The sequence below is a fragment of the Thermobia domestica genome, chromosome 3, assembly GCF_964235325.1.
Source record: "Thermobia domestica chromosome 3, izTheDome1.hap1.1, whole genome shotgun sequence".
Classification (NCBI taxonomy): Eukaryota; Metazoa; Arthropoda; class Insecta; order Zygentoma; family Lepismatidae; genus Thermobia; species Thermobia domestica.
Genome location: NC_137456.1, coordinates 311,014,903 through 311,038,698, shown reverse-complemented (window position 1 = coordinate 311,038,698; position 23,796 = coordinate 311,014,903). Strand labels below are relative to the sequence as shown.

General features: G+C 37.7%; 1 protein-coding gene across 5 annotated transcripts in view; it reads left to right on the top strand.

Moving 5' to 3' along the window:
* Trpgamma (Transient receptor potential cation channel gamma) overlaps positions 1–23,796 on the top strand; it is a 1,754,629-nt gene that overhangs the window by 1,561,651 nt on the left and 169,182 nt on the right. For all 5 annotated transcript variants that reach the window (XM_081752586.1, XM_081752588.1, XM_081752585.1 and 2 more), the window contains one exon: positions 16,266–16,436. In XM_081752586.1, the coding sequence (XP_081608712.1) occupies positions 16,266–16,436 (171 nt within the window). The remainder of the gene's footprint in view (positions 1–16,265; positions 16,437–23,796) is intronic.

Genomic DNA, 23,796 nt, shown 5'->3' with positions numbered 1-23,796 from the left:
TCTTGGTACATCGACTTATGTCATGTAGATCACACATGGCCGGTGCTTCAATTGCACTCAATGTGTTTACATTCTCGCTACATCGAATCATGTCCTGTGGTTCACACATCCGGGCACTTCGATTGCACCCGATGTTTTCACTCTCGCTACATCGAATCATATCATGTAGTTCACACTTGGCAGGCACTTTGATTGCACTAGATATATTTTTACATTATTGAATGACAGAGACTGCCTATCGGTACGGAAAATAGGTGATGTCGAATGAACAATTTTCACTTATCCATATTCGTCGTCTCACGTGATAATCTTCTGGTGGCTTAAACCTCGAAGGTGGAAAAATAATAACCCTCGTACATCGATGAATTCATTATTTTGATTACTATCTGTATGTTTAATAACACTTTAACCGAAACATGGATCTCTGAGACCCAGTGGTAAATTTTAAAACACAATGGTGGCACCCCTGATTGCTCGTGAAAGTTTATTTGGCTCTTTTATGTTATACTTCCATACACCATGTATATATAAAAAAACAAATACATTTCAAAGTACATATAATATACAATTGATTTATAGGTCTCTGAGACCTTGTATTTCTCATAATGTTTCTGAAACTCATGTTTCGCTTAAACTGTTAAGTTTTCTAACTACGAGATTACATGCAGATTTGTGGTAATCATTTGTCTATACTTTTAGCAAAATAATTTACGTTGCAAACAGAAACGTTGATTTGAATGTGGAGTAACAAGTATAAAAATTGCCCCTATTTTCCCCCATATTTTGTTAAAGAGAAATTTATGAACTGAATTTCAACCTCCTAATTTGAAGAGCTCATCAGATATTTTATTTTTGGCATAAATCTTGAAGTCGGCGCTCTACTCCTATCCCTTAAGCAAGGGCGCCGATTTCTCTGTAAATTTGGGGGGCCCATTCAGATGCAGAAGGTATATATATATATGAAGATTTTAAGACAAATTACACTCAAATTATACCAAATATTGTACACTCATAAATACAATAGAGGGCCCACATGAGCTTTGGAGGGCCTGGGCCCCCTCGACCCCCAGGATCGGCACCCTTTGCCCTTAAGGTACAAATTTTAATGAAAGTGACATTATAAAACCGTGGTTCGAGGGAGGTAATGGATATATCCAAAAACAAAAATAATTCTTTCAGACAATAAAGCCGTTTTCCCGTAATCGCATCACAAACAGGATCCCTTTCATCTTTATTTAGTTAGCATAGTTAGCAATATATAAATAGTAATAGTACGTAGGAAGGGTAGTTGGATAGATTTAATGTGACACAGTAACATGTCTAAGATATTTCGAAATATATATATTAAGTTTATTTTTCTTAAATAGTAATAGTACATAGGAAGGGTAGTTGGATAGATTTAATGTGACACAGTAACATGTCTAAGATATTTCGAAATATATATATTAAGTTTATTTTTCTTTCTTTTCCTTCAAAGAAACATAACATAACTTATATGGGAGAAGTTTTGCGTGGTGTGTTTCCAGGGAGCGTAGGTCGTGGATTTCAGTGCCGGTTGGTCAAGATTCCACGGGAGAACGATTCTTGTGCGGTGTCTTTATTGCGCCTCATGGAACCATAGAGTAGACGAAACGGCTCCTCAGAGATCCAGCAGCTTGTTCGATATTTCTATTTATATAAGCAAACATCTCACTTCTAAAACCACTCACAAAGTCTTTCCAAGTTGCCAGAAGACTCTTTCCCAAAGAAAAAAAGACTAAGGTTCACGTTTCTTTTCGTCCTGTTGCTATGCGTGGACAAGGATTATTCTCGAATATGCTTTCTTTCGTAGTTTTATGATCTATCTTTATTCTTACAATTTCTTCTTTCACTCTTATCTTATATCTTTGTTTTATTTTCTTCTCTATTTTCTGCTTTTTTATCTCTAACTTTCTCTTCTAAATTCACTTCTAAAAGTCCACTAAAGCTCACAAACCAACAGCGCATTCATTTTAATTGAATTCTACCATTAAAATTGGCAGAAAAGCGGTGAAAAATATTACAGTGAACTCTCGAGCTACGAGCAGCTGAGTTCACGAACAAGTTAGTTTAGGAACAAGTTTTGCGAACAATTCTTCCCGTTGCATATGAACAATATTTCGGGATACGAACGCTAGAAAGGGTAATGTTATTTTTATTGTATTCTTCATCATAGAACATACTAGATACTTAAAAATGTAAAAATAAAAATTAACCTTCTAACATAAAAGCGCGTGAATACTCGGGTATTTAATTTGAACTAAAATATAAAAGCCCGTTAATCATTTCAACTTCTGGTTACCCGTAGGCCTACATATTTTAAAAGGACGATTATACCTATTTTCCTATGTTTCTATATGTTTCCGCCAGAGTGCTGCTGAAGCTGTTGTTTAAGTATCTTTCCGATAGATGTCACTGTAATCGTCTCCATTTGGAACTCCAGTTTGTTTTTGTCTACAGTAGTGATAAAGTTAATTCTGGTGCCTTCGTTTTCTTCCGTGTTTCTTGACGGTATTGCTCTTGTTTTGTGATAATGTGAGTGATGAAGAGCTTGACGAACGTATACAAATAACCAAAGCGTCACTGTAAAGACTACTGTTCTACGTTTCATTACTGGTAAACACAATGCATGACATGTTCAATGTGTCCCCCACGTCTGTTGCGAACCTCCCGCACGCGAATCGTGAACTTCTGGAAAACCCGTCTACAGATATCTCTATCGACAAGTGTGCAGCAATCAATGAATGCCGTCCTCAAATTTTGCAGTGTACGAGGAGTCCTAGCTAACATTTGTCCTTCAGAAATTCCCACCGGAAAAAATCGCGTGGATTCAGATCAGGGCAGGTGAGTGGCCAGGAAAATCTGCAAAGAGCGCTGGAAATTAATTTGACACCACTTGATCCTGGAACTTGGAATGCAGATAACTGAACACTTCTGCTATCGTGTAAGATCTACCTGGAACATCTATAGATCTTACTGAAGAATATGCCAGGATCTGTTCAACAATACATTATTTTAAATAGACAAACGTCTCGATGATTTCTTCGTTGGAGAGTCCGCAACAGTGCGAGCTCGATATTTCCAGGTGTGGGAACGTGAGGTTTGCTTCCGATTATTTTCTTTCCTGTGACGTTTCCCGTAGCACAGAATTGCTTCGCAAACATTTTGATCGCAGTTTTATCCGGAGCACATGAACACTTATACTCCTTTCTCAACATTCTCTGCATAATACTGAGCGATTTCGTTTCAATAGAACACTGTACAACACGTGATTTCTGTTCTGTCGTTAAAGGCGGTACCATTTTCAAATATGTATAGGTTTTAAGTGTTTCCAGATTTCAAAACAAACTGAACTCCATTGTACACAACAATATCACAAACAGCGCTCCATCATACTTCGTTTGGTCACAATAATAAAATGGAAACAAACAAATTGACTGAAACACCTTCTAATTTCGGTTTAAGAACCGCCTTACTGAACTCACTAAGTTGTGACCCGTAATAGACTTCCAAATTGTGTTGTGCTTAAATATAAGAACGCTTGTAATACGGAACTATCTGTCAGTAGGTATCAAAGCGAAAGCGCTAAGGGATAGTGAGAAGCAGCTTTTTACAGCAGGTTCAGCATCTCAAGAATAGGTCCCATTTTTGTTCTTATCTCCCTTTTAAAATTGGAAGGCGAAAGCGATAAGGGATAGTGAGAAGCAGCTTTTTACAGCAGGTTCAGCATCTCAACAACAGATCCCATTTCTGTTCTTATCTCCCTTTTAAAATTGAAGGCGAAAGCGATAAGGGATAGTGGGAAGCAGCTTTGTACAGTAGGTTCAGCATCTCAACAACAGATCCCATTTCTGTTCTTATCTCCCTTTTAAAATTGGAACTCGAAAGCGATAAGGGATAGTGGGAAGCAGCTTTTTACAGCAGGTTCAGCATCTCAACAACAGATCGCATTTCTGTTCTTATCTCCCTTTTAAAATTGAAGGCGAAAGCCATAAGGGATAGTGGGAAGCAGCTTTTTACAGTAGGTTCAGCATCTCAACAACAGATCGCATTTCTGTTCTTATCTCCCTTTTAAAATTGAAGGCGAAAGCGATAAGGGATAGTGGGAAGCAGCTTTTTACAGCAGGTTCAGCATCTCAACAACAAATCCCATTTCTGTTCTTATCTCCCTTTTAAAATTGGAAGGCGAAAGCGATAAGGGAAAGTGAGAAGCAGCTTTTTACAGCAGGTTCAGCATATCAACAACAGATCCCATTTCTGTTCTTATGTCCCTTTTAAAATTGAAGGCGAAAGCGATAAGGGATAGTGGGAAGCAGCTTTTTACAGTAGGTTCAGCATCTCAACAACAGATCCCATTTCTGTTCTAATCTTCCTTTTAAAATTGGAAGGCGAAAGCGATAAGAGAAAGTGAGAAGCAGCTTTTTACAGCAGGTTCAGCATCTCAACAACAGATTCCATTTCTGTTCTTATCTCCCTTTTAAAATTGAAGGCGAAAGCGATAAGGAAAAGTGGGAAGCAGCTTTTTACGGTAGGTTCAGCATCTCAACAACAAATCCCATTTCTGTTCTTATCTCCCTTTTAAAATTGGAAGGCGAAAGCGATAAGGGAAAATGAGAAGCAGCTTTTTACAGCAGGTTCAGCATATCAACAACAGATCCCATTTCTGTTCTTATGTCCCTTTTAAAATTGAAGGCGAAAGCGATAAGGGATAGTGGGAAGCAGCTTTTTACAGTAGGTTCAGCATCTCAACAACAGATCCCATTTCTGTTCTTATCTCCCTTTTAAAATTGAAGGCGAAAGCGATAAGGGATAGTGGGAAGCAGCTTTTTAAAGCAGGTTCAGCATCTCAACAACAGATCCCATTTCTGTTCTTATCTCCCTTTTAAAATTGAAGGCGAAAGCGATAAGGGATAGTGGGAAGTAGCTTTGTACAGTAGGTTCAGCATCTCAACAACAAATCCCATTTCTGTTCTCATGTCCCTTTTAAAATTGAAGGCGAAAGCGATAAGGGATAGTGGGAAGCAGCTTTTTACAGTAGGTTCAGCATATCAACAACAGATCCCATTTCTGTTCTTATCTCCCTTTTAAAATTGAAGGCGAAAGCGATAAGGGATAGTGGGAAGTAGCTTTGTACAGTAGGTTCAGCATATCAACAACAGATCCCATTTCTGTTCTTATGTCCCTTTTAAAATTGAAGGCGAAAGCGATAAGGAAAAGTGGGAAGCAGCTTTTTACGGTAGGTTCAGCATCTCAACAACAGATCCCATTTCTGTTCTTATGTCCCTTTTAAAATTGAAGGCGAAAGCGATAAGGGATAGTGGGAAGTAGCTTTGTACAGTAGGTTCAGCATCTCAACAACAAATCCCATTTCTGTTCTTATGTCCCTTTTAAAATTGGAAGGCGAAAGCGATAAGGGATAGTGGGAAGCAGCTTTTTACAGTAGGTTCAGCATATCAACAACAGATCCCATTTCTGTTCTTATCTCCCTTTTAAAATTGAAGGCGAAAGCGATCAGGGATAGTGGGAAGTAGCTTTGTACAGTAGGTTCAGCATCTCAACAACAAATCCCATTTCTGTTATTATGTCCCTTTCAAAATTGAAGGCGAAAGCGATAAGGAAAAGTGGGAAGCAGCTTTTTACGGTAGTTTCAGCATCTCAACAACAAATCCCATTTCTGTTCTTATCTCCCTTTTAAAATTGGAAGGCGAAAGCGATAAGGGAAAGTGAGAAGCAGCTTTTTACAGCAGGTCCAGCATATCAACAACAGATCCCATTTCTGTTCTTATGTCCCTTTTAAAATTGAAGGCGAAAGCGATAAGGGATAGTGGGAAGCAGCTTTTTACAGTAGGTTCAGCATCTCAACAACAGATCCCATTTTTGTTCTAATCTTCCTTTTAAAACTGAAGGCGAAAGCGATAAGGGATAGTGGGAAGCAGCTTTTTAAAGCAGGTTCAGCATCTCAACAACAAATCCCATTTCTGTTCTTATCTCCCTTTTAAAATTGAAGGCGAAAGCGATAAGGGATAGTGGGAAGCAGCTTTTTACAGCAGGTTCAGCATATCAACAACAAATCCCATTTCTGTTCTTATCTCCCTTTTAAAATTGGAAGGCGAAAGCGATAAGGGAAAGTGGGAAGCAGCTTTTTACAGCAGGTTCAGCATATCAACAACAGATTCCATTTCTGTGCTTATGTCCCTTTTAAAATTGAAGGCGAAAGCGATAAGGGATAGTGGGAAGCAGCTTTTTACAGTAGGTTCAGCATCTCAACAACAGATCCCATTTTTGTTCTAATCTTCCTTTTAAAATTGGAAGGCGAAAGCGATAAGAGAAAGTGGGAAGCAGCTTTTTACAGCAGGTTCAGCATCTCAACAACAGATTCCATTTCTGTTCTTATCTCCCTTTTAAAATTGAAGGCGAAAGCGATAAGGAAAAGTGGGAAGCAGCTTTTTACGGTAGGTTCAGCATCTCAAGAACAGACCCCATTTCTGTTCTTATCTCCCTTTTAAAATTGAAGGCGAAAGCGATAAGGGATAGTGAGAAGCAGCTTTGTACAGTAGGTTCAGCATCTCAACAACAGATCCCATTTCTGTTCTTATCTCCCTTTTAAAATTGGAACTCGAAAGCGATAAGGGATAGTGGGAAGCAGCTTTTTACAGTAGGTTCAGCATATCAACAACAGATCCCATTTCTGTTCTTATCTCCCTTTTAAAATTGAAGGCGAAAGCGATCAGGGATAGTGGGAAGTAGCTTTGTACAGTAGGTTCAGCATCTCAACAACAAATCCCATTTCTGTTCTTATCTCCCTTTTAAAATTGAAGGCGAAAGCGATAAGGGATAGTGGGAAGCAGCTTTTTACAGCAGGTTCAGCATCTCAACAACAGATTCCATTTCTGTTCTTATCTCCCTTTTAAAATTGAAGGCGAAAGCGATAAGGAAAAGTGGGAAGCAGATTTTTACGGTAGGTTCAGCATCTCAAGAACAGACCCCATTTCTGTTCTTATCTCCCTTTTAAAATTGAAGGCGAAAGCGATAAGGGATAGTGAGAAGCAGCTTTGTACAGTAGGTTCAGCATCTCAACAACAGATCCCATTTCTGTTCTTATCTCCCTTTTAAAATTGGAACTCGAAAGCGATAAGGGATAGTGGGAAGCAGCTTTTTACAGCAGGTTCAGCATCTCAACAACAGATCCCATTTCTGTTCTTATCTCCCTTTTAAAATTGGAAGGCGAAAGCGATAAGGGGTAGTGAGAAGCAGCTTTTTACAATAGGTTCAGCATCTCAACAACAGATCCCATTTCTGTTCTTATCTCCCTGTTAAAATTGAAAGTCGTATAAATTTTCTACTACTTCTGGTTTCAATTTAATCTGTAAAACAAACGCAGTAACAAATTTACAAGAAAACGTTTTTTGGTATGAATTAAGGGTCCCAACAGTAAGTTTCATTTTCAGTTTTAGCCCTCAATTCAAACTGAAAGTGGTCGAATATCTTCTATTTTTGGTTTCAGCACTCACCGTCATAGTGGAAAAAAAAACAATAATAGATAACATGAAGCAGTTTTTTATACGAACTCAGTACAATTAGAATAAATTCCATCTGTAACTTTATTCCTCTACTAGAGCCGGAAGTTGTAGATATCTGCTACCATTTCCGGTTCTAATTTTGATTGTCACTACATTGTAACATGATTCAGTTTCAGTACTAGAGTGAGAAAGTTTGGTGCGCGGTCCTACCCAGGTCCGTAACTTACATTTTTTCTGGGGGCCAAGCATTAATACGCGTATTTTGGCTCCCTAGAAAAAGTTTTTTTTTTTCTAATTCATGAGCCCCTGTTTCCTTCTTTCTCTTACTCTTTATGGGGCCCCCGGAGTCTGTTGGTACTCCTGCACAGTAAGATTTGCAGTTCCCTTAGTTATGCCCCTGCGCCCGTTTCATAACGTGACAAATTAATTAAGGGTATAATATTGACAAATCTCAAAGACATACGAATAAATATTGTTTCTAACGCCCCAAATAGTAGATTTTTTTTATTGAAATTGGCCCATGACTCATTTTTACTCATTTTTGTTTTATTTACCTTTTATGTGCTGTTTTGTTTATGTAGTGAACTTGTTTGGTGCTTCATTTATAATTTCATGTTCGTATCGTATATAGAGTAAGAAAATTTTGTCTTAAAGTCCCCCATCCCCACGAACGGCGGGGAGCTTCCATGGGGGCAATGGCCCCCTGACCCCCACAAGTTACGGCTCTGGTCCTACCATTTATTTTATAAGTATTAACAATCCACCTTCCAATATTTTCATATTGTTTGGTTTTATCAGGTTACTTTTTTTAAAAAATTAAAACTATGGTCTGGAGCGTATCAGTAACCCTTAACATGTCGTTTTTAACAACACTCACTCAACAGATCTTGGTACATCTTTACCTCAAGTGTTTAAAGCACTGCAAGTAAAAAAAAATGGTACGTGATGCAAAATTAAGTAAATTTCTTGTTAAATTCTTTTCCTTGCTCGTCCTCAGGAAATTTTCTTTCATTCAAAAGCCTTCTCCTTGGAATCCTTTCTTTCTTTCTTTCTTTCTTTCTTCCTCTGATGTTGTTCTCAAATTATAGTCATTCATTACAAATGCCTGTGTTTTAGGGTGGAATAAAAGTAATGTAGAAGCCACAGGAATTCAGGCCAATTTAAGCCAAGTCAGAAACTGCAAGAGTTTCTAATTCCTGCTCAACGACAGATACATATTACACCTTCCTATGTAACTTAACTGGAACATTTACGCTGCTATTCTTTGTAAACTTTTCCCATTTTATGGGATGTAAAAGATCTTAAAAACTCGAAATGAAAATTAGTACAAACTATGTAAAGGCTGCAACTTTTAAGTAGAATCGTTTCTTATACAACCAATATACAGGGTGTCCACAAATGAAGTATACACTTTGAAATTAATTGCGAAATGAAACTATGATAGATTGGACAAAGAACATATATTCTTGTATTCTTTAAACACATAGAAATAAAAGTTTTGTAACAGAACCTAGCATGTTTCCCCATGCGCATCATTGGTTGATCGACAGTAGAATTCCACCATATTGAATTTTGTGTTGCTCAGAGATGAAACAACAAACTTAGTAATGAGATAATTAAGTGTACGAATATTTTTACTTTCGCTCAGAATTATAACAGTGTATTGTGTGTGAAATTATAATAGAAAAATTATCATCTTTATCATACGTATATTGCCATTATTGACAGGTCACGTGCCACAATTGAGAAGCTTCCATGTTCCACGGTCTTCAATAACCTCTTCGTCTTCACGTATGATTTTTCTGTTTTGATATTGTCCATCAATTATATCTCCTTCGCTCCCTCCCTCTCTTTTCTACCACCATACCCTCTAGCACGTCCCTCATGATACAATTTCTTCGTAGCCAATATCCCAACCAGATTCTCTTTCTCTTTTCAATAATATTCAAAACTGTTTTCTTTTTCACCCCTACCATTTCTAACATCCTTTCATTCGTTTCCAACTCGACCCAACTAATTCTCTCCTTTCTTCTTCTCCATACCCACATTTCGAAATCTTTCAGTCGTTTTTAATCATTTTTAAGTAAGGTCCATAGAAAATGTATGGCGTTTCGTAATAAAAATAGATATTTTTAAAAGGACTTATTTGGGTGTCTGTAGAACAAAGAAACCGACATTGAAACAAATTTCTCATATAATTAGTTTTCACTGATCTATATTAAGTGACAGTGTAGAGTTACGGCACATGAAAATTGAGTTTTAGAAAGCAAAAAAGGTGAAAGGAAAAAAATATCAATAAAGAAACCAATCCTAAAGGGATCTCCGTATCACTTGACAAGTGAGAGACCATAGAACTAAAGGAGAAAGAAGAATGCAATTTAAAGAGAAAAGAATTGAAATGGGAGAAGACGCGACTGCCGCGCCAAGACAGTTCAGCTCCAATGAGAGGGTTAAGATTTGGACTTAGACTGTAATATAACAACACTCTTGGTTAGGCTAGATTGCTTCTGAAAAGTTCATGCAATTCTCAGAAGAGGCCACGAACCTTCTAGCAAAATATCCTAGTTAAGACAAATGTGACTGAATTTCAATACCTCTTGATTGTCTCAATTCTGTCATGATTATTAGCAATGTTACATATTTCGAGCTCTTCCAACCAGTTCCGGAAGTGGGACTTCTCAACAGTTTGTGATCCGTCACATATGCACGTGTATGTAATGACGTACGTGCCTTTGGCATGGGAGACCTGGGTTCGATTCCCAGCGGGAGCTTATGTAGTTCGGATTCCACGTTAATCACTAGGTCCCGCCTCATACAGCCTCACTGCTGAAAGAGACGTTAAACTCGAAATCAAATCAACTGAAACGTGTATGTAGTGATGTTATTCTCTCGAGGTAATATTTCTGCATTCTCACTGGAACCTTGGTATCTCCGTGCCTCTTTCTACTGTAACTGCTCATGATGCTGGGTCTACCACAAAGATTTTCTGTCCAACCAGGATTCGAACCCGGATTCGGTGACTTTAAAATGAGCATTCTTGTCATTCGGTTACATTCTTACGAGCATAGCAAAAATACATATTTTCGTTCCTGTGAATGAACGTCCAGAGTCTTCAAATTGCGTCATTCAAGTACCGGTATTATCTTGATATTCACTATAGGATAAACTATAATAGTGAATACAATGGAGAAATTTTTAATACAAGTGTGTATGGCTACAAAACGCAGTTTGCGGAAGCTTTTATTTTTTTATTTATTTTTTTTTTATTTTATTTATTTATTTATTTATTATTATTTTTTTTTTCATTTGAAGAAAAGTGCTCTGCTGGAAGTCAACGAATACTGTTGAAAGTTTATGGGGATTATTATGCTCCATCAATTGCAAAATGTGAATACTGATTTTGATTCTATATAAAAAAAGTAATCTTGATACGGAATACAAGAAACATCCATGCCAGCCAAAAAACTTGAAGATAAGAAACTGGAAGCTTTATTTAATGAATACTTGAATCAAACACAAGGACTTGCAACATCATTAAATGTTGGTTGATCAACGATTTTCAGACGTTTAAAGGTCATTGAAATCATTGAAAAGCAAAGAAAATTGAGTGCCGCACGAAAATTGAGTGCCGAAGAAAATTGAGTTGAAGCCCAATTATGTTAAAAGACTGAAAATGACCTGTGATGTGTTGCTTCAAAGACACTGAAGAAAAGACGTATTTTTGCATCGTATCGCGACGATTGATGAAAAATGGATACGCTATGATAATCTGAAGCGCAAAAATCGTGGTGCAGCCCAGGCGAACCATCAACATTGACAGCAAAGCGAAATATTCATGGCGTCAAGCTTGTGGTCTATTTGAAGGGATCAGCTTGGTATAGTTTATTTAAAGCCCAGAATTTCTGAAAGCCCGGTATTTCAGAATTTGTTGGAGAAGCAGTTTCTCATTCCGGTACTTAGGATCGTAGTTTTGAAGAAGATAGCTATAGACTTCCGGTTGTAGCTTCGGAGGTGGTAGAGAGACGTTCATTGTCTGAACTAGAGATGCTGTGATCATCTGTATGATGTTTTTTGGATGGTGGAGATCGTGATGACGGTACTGGACTGCTAATAGATGAGCGAGATCGATCTGGTCTTATTTCAGCTTAATTTTTTTTTCCCTATGAGGCTTCCGCTTCTCTACCTTCGTAGATATAATGGATGTCCGGGAAGCTGATGTTCCTGAAGCTGGATACCAAAAACGATGAGAAAGAGTGCAGAGCTAACAATGAAGTGTGTAAAGCGAGGCGAAATGATATGAAATGATGAACAAAAAGTTCACAATAATAGTGTACTTCAGCAGGCTTCCACTTGGGTGAAACTCTCGATCTCTCGTAACCTAACATCCGAAACTGAATTCCGATCGCCGTGCGTCCACATGTACGCAAAAAACACAGTCTAGTCTCGTTACGAAAGCTTTATACTGCGTCAGCTAAGTATGATGACTCGTTGCCGGAGATGGCAGTGGCAGTGGCAGTGTCATGGTGTCGTGTGTTGGTCTGAAGTACCGGGCCGAAGCCCTTGCCTTCCATCTGTGATAGTTGTGTGTGATTGGTGGTCCAGCGTTTCTGGTGTTGGAGTCTGCTACTGTCGCAGACTCTGGCTTGGGAAGATCTGGTCGACTACTGGGGTTGAGGCATCCTGTGGTGTCTTCTGGCTGGTGGTCCGGAGATGCGAAAATTTTTTACATAATAATCCTGCACACACGATTAGTATAGTTTTGTTTCTAAATGTTTTGAAAGTTGTGTTTGCAGCCTGACACTTAAATTTCCCTTTTTTGTGTCTGAATTATAAAGAACAAAACATTTTCCTTTTTGTCACTGGAATTTGTATGCATGAAGAATCCGTCTCTTGATGAGAAATGGTGATGAATTGTATCGATCTTTCGCAATGCCATCTTTCAACCACAAAGCTAAGAACTGGGAAGGAAGAGGTGCCTTTTTGCCTAGGCAATTAGCCAATTTATCTTCTATGGGCTAACTACATTAAGGTTGACAAATTTGGTTAGAAATTACTTCAACGAACAAAACTTGAGAAATGCCACCAACTTTTCGTCAATTGCTCGTAGTTAACCTTCCCATAATTACTGTGACGTTGCTACTTCCTCTTTCCCTCCCTCCTCCGTCTTAGTTTGCGCTGTCATTGTCTATTTTCTCTTTAGAATTCTGACATAATTTCTTCGGCCTTCTTGTCAAAATAACTTAAAACAATTTCGAGTGGAGCAAGAGACACTCGCGTGAAACCTAAAAACAAAACATTTTATCATATCAGGTTTGTAAATAGAAGTTAACCATAAAGTTGAGTGTTTTAGCTTTGAATATTCATTTTCAAAATATAATTTTCTTCTTCTTCTTCTTCTTCTTCTTCGGTCGGTATACGGTAAGAGTTAACTGTTTTGACTTACTGAGAAGACGCATTTCTGTCTCTCCACCCATATAGTGAAAAATATTAAAGATAATTAGATGTAGATCGATTTAAAAGAGTTTTTATTTTCAATCGTATATGATACCATACTACTTTGTTTCAATGTCTTATGCTCTCTGTTAATGATAAATATAAACTTAATTGATAGAAGATATACAATATGATAATCCCGTTCCACAATTAGCCATCTAGTTGACTTCTTGCAATGTTTCGTCAAGCAATCAGGGAAGAAGTATTAAAATGTAGGGGTTTTAAGAGGGAGAAGGGGTGGATAACTGGATACAGCTAGTATGGATTAGGGGAGGCAAAAATTGACATACCTAGTATAAATTAAGAAAGAATAGGAATGGAAGCAGCTAGTGTAGATTATGGAAAGCAGGAATAGATAGGACTAATATGGATTAAAAAAAGATCAGGAGTGGAAACAGCTGGTGTACATTAAAGGGAACAGTTGAGTTGATTTTAGTTTAGCGTCCCTTTTAGCAGCTAGGCTTATGAAACGTGGACCTACTGATTAACATGGAATCCGAACCACATGAGCTTCCGCCGGTAATCGAACCCGGCTCTCCCACCTCAAAGGCGCGTACGCTAATCGCTTAGCCACGAGAGAGCTCATTTAAAGGGAACAGGAATGAATACAGCTAGTAAGGATTAGGAGGAAACAGGAGTGAATACAACTAGTGTGACTTAACGGAAGTAAAAATGGATAGAGCTAGTGCTGAATAAAAGAGATCAGGAGTAGATACAGCTGGTATGGATTAAGATGAAGTAAAAATGGATAGAGATAGTATGGATTAAAAGAGATAAGGATTCGATACAGCTAGTGTGGGTTAAGGGAAAGCAAAAATGGATAGAGCTAGTATGGATTAAAAACAATCAGGAGTGAATACAGCTAATGTGAGTTAAGGGAAGTAAAATTGAATAGAGCTAGTGCGGATTAAAAGAGATCAGGAGTAGATACAGCTAGTACGGATTAAGATGAAGTAAAAATGGATAGAGATAGTATGGATTAAAAGAGATAAGGATTCGATACAGCTAGTGTGGGTTAAGGGAAAGCAAAAATGGATATGGATTAAAAACAATCAGGAGTGAATACAGCTAATGTGAGTTAAGGGAAGTAAAATTGAATAGAGCTAGTGCGGATTAAAAGAGATCAGGAGTAGATACAGCTAGTACGGATTAAGGTGAAGCAAAAATGGATAGAGCTAGTATGGATTAAAAGATGTCGGTAGTGAATACAGCTAGTATGAATTAAGGGGAAACTAAAATGAATAGAACTAGTATGGATCAAAAGAGATCAGGAGTGGATAGAGCTAGTATGGGTTAGAGGGATGCTAAAATGGATAAAGCTAGTATGGATTAAAAGCAATCAGGAGTGAATACAGCTAGTGTGAATTAAGGGAAGCAAAAATGGCTAGAGCTAGTATGGATTAAAAGAGATTAGGAGTCGATGCAGCTAGTATGAACTAAGGGAAGGCAAAAATAGATGGAGCTATGTGGATTAAAAGAGATCAGGAGTGGAAACAGTTAGTATGTGTTAGGGGGATGCAAAAATTGATAAAACTAACAAGAATTAAAAGCGATGAGGAGTAGATGCAGCTAGTATGGGTTAAGGAGAAACAAAAATGGATAGAGCTAGTATGGATTAAGAGGAATTGGGGGCACAGTGACTCAGTGGTAGAGTGCTTACCTTTAGTGCATGGTATCCTTCGTTCGAGCCCCGGTCAAGTAAATTTTGCGATGCACATCATCGTATCCGTTGGTTTTCTCGGGTACTTCCGTTTTTCCCCACATTCCCATTCCACCGATTTTTCCATCATCATTTATTTCCTTAATCATCCATCTCCCTTAGCCTGTAAAAGGCCTAATCGTCGAATATTAAACTGAGAGACTGAGGGAAAGCAAAAATTAATAAAGCTTGTATGGATTAAGAAGAAGTAGAACTGGATATAGCTAGTACGGATGAGGAGCTTCTATTTAATATGGAACGTAAGCACTTTTCATCTTATGTATCTATGAAGTTTTGTGATATACATATCACAATAGTTCATTAAGAATAATAGATCTATTATTGCAGGTACATCGATTAAACTTCATTGGGTATACTAGTGTCATTTATTACTCTTTTTTACATAATAAAGTGATAATTTATTATATTAATAATAATTTTACTTATGGAGTTCTAGGTTATTAATGTAATTATTTACTATCTTATTATATCACATGAATCTTCCAGCGGCACAACTACATTGAACTATTGTGACCAGTGGCGTATTTAGTGGGGGCTTCCGGGCTTAAGCCCCCCCCCCCCGAAATCTTACTTACTATAGTAAAGCATATGAAATATTTTGCAAAATTTTCACATTTTCAGGCAAAGCCCCCTCCGAAAGTTAGCAAAGCCCCCCCCCGAAACAAAATCGTAAATACGCCACTGATTGTGACATTTAAAAATATAAATTCGTAGAGTAGATATCCGCATATAATGAAAAGTGCGTATGCCTATGTTAAATTTATACAAATTGCATCCACTCTGCTTTCTTTTATTTAATAAAATCTTGAGATATCTGTTAAATAGTTATATCTTGTTTGCATTCTCTACTTTCTCCATCCTCATCTCATCATAACAGTACAGAACACTTTTTTTCTCACAAACTATTTATCAGTAACTAGCAGCGTTCACCCCGCTTCGCTGCGGTCACCCCGGAACGCAATAAACGTTGTTACTTAGATAATTTTTACTTTTTCGCTTTCAAGTGATATGATAAAAACCATAGTAGATTGCAGTAAATGTTAACATTATATCGCCTGTCATTTATGTTAACCCGCCGAGTGACACGGTCATGCGGGTTGCATATAAATACGTTTATTTTTACCTATGATGAACTAACAAAGGATTTGTACGTTATGGACACTTGAATGGTCAATTATCTCAAGACACTGGTAATTAAAAATTAAAGTGATATGATAAAAACCATCTAGGGTCCAAATCCTAATAACCCCCCAAAAATGAAAGAAATTGGTTCAGCCGTATTAGCGTGATGAGGGAACAAAGGATTTGTGCGTTCTCTTTTATATATATAGATATGAATACAGTTAATTTACTAACCAAAAAAATTACAAATTCTTGTAGGAGATCCCAGTTAATTCCCGGTTGTAAATACATATGATTCATATATTGTTCTAACATTCTAAAATATTAGAAATACTTATATGAATAGATTAAAGCAATATGTAATCATTCTTTCAATTTACGCTTTCTTACAGGAATTACGAAAGCAGTGCCAGGATTTCGCGACCGCCTTGCTTGACCATACACGAAGTTCCTACGAATTGGAAGTGCTTTTAAATCATGATCCCACAGGACCTGCTTTCGAACACGGAGAAAGAATGCATCTCAATCGACTAAAACTTGCGATTAAACTTAGGCAAAAGAAGGTAAGTGTACCTAACGTATCATAATTTCAAACAGCAGAATGTGGTCTCGTTTCCGTGACCCAGTTCAATTGCTTTGGGATGTTTATATTGTAATGTACCACGTGTTTGTGTTTACAAACATTCAAGACGTGTTCCTATTTATGAACAACTACCACGTGCACTTTGCTATGGAGTACTACGATTGCTGATGATGGAGACAACAACGACACCGATAATCACATGATGATAAGGTAACAGCAGCGCCATCATCTCACGTGAAGTGCCTATAGAACTAAGAGGATTCCATGGACAGCTATCTGCCTCGGCTGGTCAATCCCGCCTTTAGCTTGCTTGGAGCTCTAGTTTGCTCCCGAAATCTAGGCTTTCCTTACTCCCACTTAGCTTGCTTCGGAGCTCTGTCGGGACTTCTAACCTCAGCCACTTAACTTGCTTCGGAGTTCTGTGGCTTTTTAACAACCCCTCCGCTTGCTTTGGAGCATGGGGGTTCTTAATCCACTCCACCTAGCTTGCAGTGGAAGTCTATCTGGATTCCTAACCTCAGTCACTTAACTTGCTTCGGAGTTCTGTGGCTTTTTAACAACCCCTCTGCTTGCTTTGGAGCATTGGGGGTTCTTAATCCACTCCACCTAGCTTGCAGTGGAGCTCTGAGGATATCCTACCCTAAGCTGCTTGGGTCACCTTTCGCTACTTCATATTAGAGAAATTACATTATTCTACTGTTTGTAGAAGTTTTTTTATTTAAAAAACGGTAGTGGGAGTCGATTTCAGACTATAATTTACTCTACCAAAGCTCTACCTGCCCCTATAGAACTTTACAATATATATGATACTTGGTGATCACTGCCAATCGATTGGAAATGAATGATACAATCGGTGCTCTATTTTCATAGACTTCACGTGTATAGAAAGGCTGATATTGGTAATCTATTAGAAAAACAGTTTTCTAATAGGGTTTTATAAAAAGAAGTTGTATTTTTAAAGAAACAATTCCTTAGGATTACATGTAAAGGAAAGTGCAATTGGTGAAGATATCAATTGTGTTCAGTACATGCGTTTAGTACAAATACATCAAAGATATCGTCTATCGTTTGTTGATTGCCAAAGCGCGCAGCTGTCTTCTGTAGTTAAGGATCATACAGTAATAATATGTTTCCAATATTTTTATTTCAAAATTATGTCTTTTATTACACTTAAAATCATATGTTGCTATAGATCATGAGATATTTACATCATGAGAGATCATGAGAAATCATGATATATCTACAGCAACAGATCTATAAAAAACGTAATATCTCCTTTCTGATCAATTGGTGTGGTGTATTCCCCGTATAGTATCGCCGGTTCTTTCTATTTCAAATCATGCAAACAGATGTCCATCAACCTTCACACGTTTTGGTCCCCATAATCCTCTCTTTCACAGGTCAATACTTCCAAAATAGCTCGGGAAAGTGGAAGGGAAGATACAGGAAGGGAAAGATAAACCCTTACAGGCATGTAGCTACGCATGTAAATTGTTTTTTTTTTTCTTTAATATAAACAATAAAACAGATAGAAAAGTAGAGCGAGTTCTGGTGGTAAGGAATTACGATCATAGGAAAAATATTTTTTTAATAAAAACTGTTGCCGCGCCGTTTTGAAAAATGTATTACGCCAAAACCGCAGTTTTTTATCTCCAAATTTTCAGCATATGTATTTCAAGAGGTCTTATTTCAAAGCAAGTTCTAAGAATTTACTAAATTGTGTAGTATTTTGAATATTTTATTATGATAGCGATAGGAAATATGCTATTAATTCGAATTTTGGCCTAAGAAGCGTGAAATTTTGCGGACGTAACAAATTTGTTTCCATCTTTCAAACTGGTTTGGGTACAAAACCTCGCGGCCAGAACCTCGCGGCGACAACCTCGCGGACCAAAACCTCGCCTGGCCAAAACCTCGCCTCCCAAAACCTCGCGGCCCAAAATCTCGCCGGGCCGAAACCTCGCCTGGCCAAAACCTCGCCGCCCAAAACCTCGCGGGACAAAATCTCGCCTGGGCAAAACCTCGCGGGACAAAATCTCGCGGGGCCAAAACCTCGCCTGGCCGAAACCTCGCCACCCAAAATCTCGCGGGCCAAAATCTCGCCGGGCCAAAACCTCGTCTTCCAAAATCTCGCGCCCCAAAATATCGCCATACCCAAAATCTCACCTGACCAAAATGTAAATGTTTCAACAGATGATAAGGATGACGGTATAAAAGACGCTGTTTCACAAGAAGTATCACGGGTATTTGACCAAGTCCCGCGATACCATATGAAAATTTTATTTCTGTATTAGAGTATTTCAATGTGAAGGTAGGGCGACAGGATGTTTTTAAACTGGTTATTGGGAAAGAAAATCTGCATAAGGAAAGTAATGACAACTAACGGGGTTAGTTCCGTGAACTTTGGAACATCCAAAAACTTAAAATTTTAACAAAAATCTAATAATATTTATGAAAGTATGAAATAATATATGAGTTTTTACGACGTCCCTTGATTATGTCCTGTAGGTTATAGGAGATGTAGATGACCAGGATGAAGGAAATGATCGAATAAAGAAAGTGGGAGGAAACGGGAATAACCCGAGAAAGCCCACGCACACGATGTTTTGTACCTTATTATTATTATTATTATTATTATTATTATTATTATTATTATTATTATTATTATTATTATTATTATTATTATTTGTAATGTGAAATGGCATATTAAGAAACTCATTGGGTAAATTTTAAAGAAAAGTTTCATTCGCGGCGAGGTTTTGGCCCGGCGAGATTTTGTCCCGCGAGGTTTTAGGCGGCGAGGTTTTGGCCACGCGAGGTTTTGGGCGGCGAGGTTTTGGCCACGCGAGGTTTTGGCCCGGCGAGATTTTGTCCCGCGAGGTTTTGGCCGGCGAGATTTTGGGCGGCGATGTTTCGGCCGCGAGATTTTGTCCGTATCCCCTTTCAAACTATACGTAGGGTAACTTTCTTGGCACATTATTGATATGGTACAAACTTGTAGCAAGGTTCGGCACTCCTCTTATTCTTGTTACGTTTGTTAGTACATATAATAGTCCATGGAACCACTATTAGTGCATTTTGAACTTTAGCTGTTAATGCGCAAAACCGCTGAAAACATGATTGGCTACCTGAGATACAAAATTAAGTCTAATCACACCATTAGCATTACTGTCAAATTTCCATGTGCGTGGCCTAAATCTATGATAATATTCAGAGTTTTCCTGTTATATGCAAGGACTTACCTGATAACTGTTTATACATTACTAGCCATTGATAAAATATTTAATTAGATTGATTTTCGTATTAATATTATGCCTACCCATGTGGCATGTAGCTCAGATGAAACTACACAACACTTCAACAACTGGTATCAATTATAAGAACTAGGAAGAATGTTCATTATACATGGATTTTTACTGTCACTAGTCATGGCAAAACTTCTTGTGTGATTTAGGAGAACTAGTCAAGTACTATGCAACTAAAGGCAACTTTCAAAATCCTACTGATTTTATTAGGAATTGTGCTTCTTTTCTCTTCATAGCCTCATATGCAATTGTACAGTTTGCTACGGATGAATTTTGAATTGATGTACAGACCAAAAAAAGATGTGAAATTAAATAATTTTAGACCGATTTTTGGAATTCAGTCTTACAACGTGTGGACGTCAATCACCAAAGCTTGCAGTAAGGACACTGTGAGACACGAAGATCATCGCGATTATATGTACTGATTGGCAGGTTGAACTTTCCATTTGGTGATCTTATTGCATGTATATATATATGATTATATATATGCCACATTGACTTGATCCCTAGTCTTCCGTTGCAAGCGCTGCTATCAGCTGAAGGAATTCCACTCGCTTTCTCTCGCTTAATAACAGCTGAACCCTTATTGGCTCAACGCGTGGGTGTGTGAGGGTGTGAGCTTTAGTTCACATTTTTGCCACGGCTCAAGACATTTTGGCAGCATAATAGAAGTGGTGGATTGTGTAAGTTCTGGCTTTTCCTCATGAAAACCAGGATTGTATTGTTAGTTTTATGCATTCGCACGGACCCTGGAATGGATTCAGGTGCCCAGATAAAGTAAACATTAGTAATGTGCCTTTGGACAATTTTCTTTTTACGAAGTCAGGTGTCGAACAGGTAACATTGTTATATACAAAGAAAACAGATCACAATAAGGTGGTTAGAAACTGTTTTCTCGCGATTAAAAAATTAAGTTTTAGTGTAATTTTCTCCTCATTAGCATTATAAATACAAAAATTTGTGAGTCATGTAGTGAACTTAAACTTGAATTAAACGGGCTCTCAACCTCCTTTAATGTAGAAATTTTCAATGCATTTGACTACGTAAATTTCTTACGTTTACACAATATTTTACATAATTTACTTTAAAAGAAGATCCTCGAAACACATATTCTGAAAATTTGGACATAAATAAAACTTAATTTTACCTCAGTAAATTTTCAAAATGGCGGTTGTTTTTGTTTGAAAACCTTAGATAGACACTTTCCCTTTTAATAATGTAAAAGGTCTCTAAAAGCCTTTGGCCACGACCATAATACCTTTCTACAAGAGCTTCTTTCACTTTTCTATCTCTGCTACAGTTCTTTTAAAGAAAAATAATGTATTTGTTTGGTTGTATATCCGTCAGGGACTGACTCTTTCCATCCTTGTATCTCCCCTTCGAGTATATACTTTTCCAAAATATTTTAAGGTTACTCATATATGACTGAGCGAACTTATTAATCCCACCGAAATGAGTGATGGTCATCTGATCATTTTCTACAATTTTTCAGGATTTGAAATAGAAAGAACGAGTCCACTTTTGCATGGATACACAATTTAACGTAGGATGAGAACCACATGATCTACCCCATAAATCGAACCCAGATCTCCCGAAAAGTATTGTATAATCAACTAGGAAGTCCACTAATATACTTGTGAACAGAATCATTGTTTCTTCCAGACTAGTGTAGTTCTGGAGTACCTTAACACACTTACAGTGCATGATAAAGAGAAAAGAAGAGACGATCATCCCAAAATGCACATCAAAATCACTTGTCTGTTGACAGGGCTGATGCCAAAACGAGATATTGCATTTGACACGAGATGCCGTAGAATGTGAATTGTTGGTATACTGTCGGAAGAAGTGTACACGAGTTGAATAAACCTGTTGTTTCCAGTGAACTGCACGTGACACATTCATGATTCATGGCTTTTCATCTCCGCCTATTCCATCCGTTGAAGTGCGTCGGCAGACTCAAGCGCCTAAGCTTACGAATGTCTACCCAAATCAATTCATCCTCTATGTCTATGCAAGTGCCAAACATGTTGGATCCTCATCCAAGAATAAAAGTCACACATTTATTATACTCGAGATTCTGATTTTGGTGTATACAGGAACTTGTCGTTGATTACGTTGTTTCTAGAGTAACAAGGAAGATAACTGATAAAATAGAGATTTTTTTGTACTGTTGATGGATGATCTGTTGATTCTAACGTTTACGAGGACATTTTTCAAAAGTATGTAAAAGTATGCATAGATGAAGCATCTTGTAATGTGCATTACATACAAAAGAATTCAAGAGAAGCAATACATTTGAAGAGCTCACAAAAAGAGGGAAAATGTTTTCAAAATGTTAACAAACAACTAGAAACTGACTGTTTAACTTGCTTCCGTTTCATTTTAATTCAATTTTTCATTCATGTATTAAGAGATTATTCTGCGTTATAAACAAGCAATATTATTGAAGAAGTAAGTTACGTTGACCAGTAAAAAAAAAAACATAATGGAAGAACACACTTCACTCTTTAGTGAAGTACAAGCTGTGTGCTATGTTTTAACACAATTGCCATCCTTTGGGCCTCTTCAAATGGAGTTTCGAAAAGAACTCTATCTAAAATAGTCTTCATGAATAAACTATTGAACAATTTGTCATATTTTTAGAACTGGGGGGCCAGAATATTTTGCTTAAATTTCGTGCTTTCTTGGTATATTTTCTGTATTTTTTGATGGTTTAGGTAAGTTAGGTTAGTTTAGGTTGGTTTGAGTTAGGTTAGGTTAGGTTAGATTAGGAGATTTGGATTTGGGGGGCCAGAATTCTTTGCTTAAAATTCGTTGCTTTCTTCCTATATTGTCTATGTTTTTGATGGTTTAGGCTACGTTAGGTTAGGCAGGCACGTAGCCAAGGGGGGGGGGTCCGGGGGGTCCGGACCCCCCCCTTCGAGACCAGAAATGAAAAAAATTAAGGAAGGATAAAACATAATGAAATGACGAAAAGAAGGATCAGCGTTAAAAATTAAAAAGAAAACTACAGGAAGCTTTTGCTTACTCTTTCTTATGAGGAGATTTGTATTACTTGCAATATGGTGACGAGGTAAGCGAGATATTCTGGAAGAGTCAGGGAATTTGAAATTTCAAGAAAAGTTATGGAATTCTCAGAATTTTTACTACTAGCCAGGGAGATTTCAAGCTTATGAAAGCATTAGTGCCGTTGTGTAACAGCGTGGACATTTTAAATCATAATTTTTCGTCATCGCATCCTTGTAATATCAAACATGTTATTTCAAGGACAGTTTTCTATTGCTCCTTTAACCTGTCATTTGGAGCCGACAATAGTTCACGGAATAATAAAAACAAAAATTTATGTTGAAAGAAAGTTATGTTAGCATTTGATTCAACAGAGAAAGGATCATATATATTGTAAAACTAGTTGAACATACACATGCTTCGCACAGGGGCTATATTTGGAAGTCAACGCCTGTGGGAGTATCACCATGGATCTCAGCGACGGCGAAAACTATGGATTTGATACTAATATCGGTCATTTTGGGCAATTTTTACATGTCTCGGTATCCACCCCCCGCTGATTCCTGGCCGTATACAATTGTAATTATTCGTTTTCCGCTCGAACCAACTAATTCTTGCCATTCTTCTCCACACCCACATTTCGAAGGCTTCCAGTCGATTTTCGTCACCTTTACGTAATATCCACGTTTCCGCCCCATACAGTACAACACTCCACACAAAGCATTTTATGAGTCTTTTTCTCAACTCTTTATTCAAGGTCCCACAAAACAGACTTTTCTTCCTCCTAAAGGCTTCTTTCGCCATTCCTATCCTTGCTTTTATTTCACGTTCGCACTTCATGTCATTACCAGCGGCGACGATTGAGACCAGCGGCGACGAATTCACCTTACTAGCTCACTGACATAGTAGTGCAAGGTTAAGTTGTCAAAGAGCGAGATAACGGGCAGACCCTGTTCTTGTTCTCTGGGTGGTGATGTAAACTCGAATTGTTTGACGAGAGAAACCCCATACACTAATACTGTTAAGATA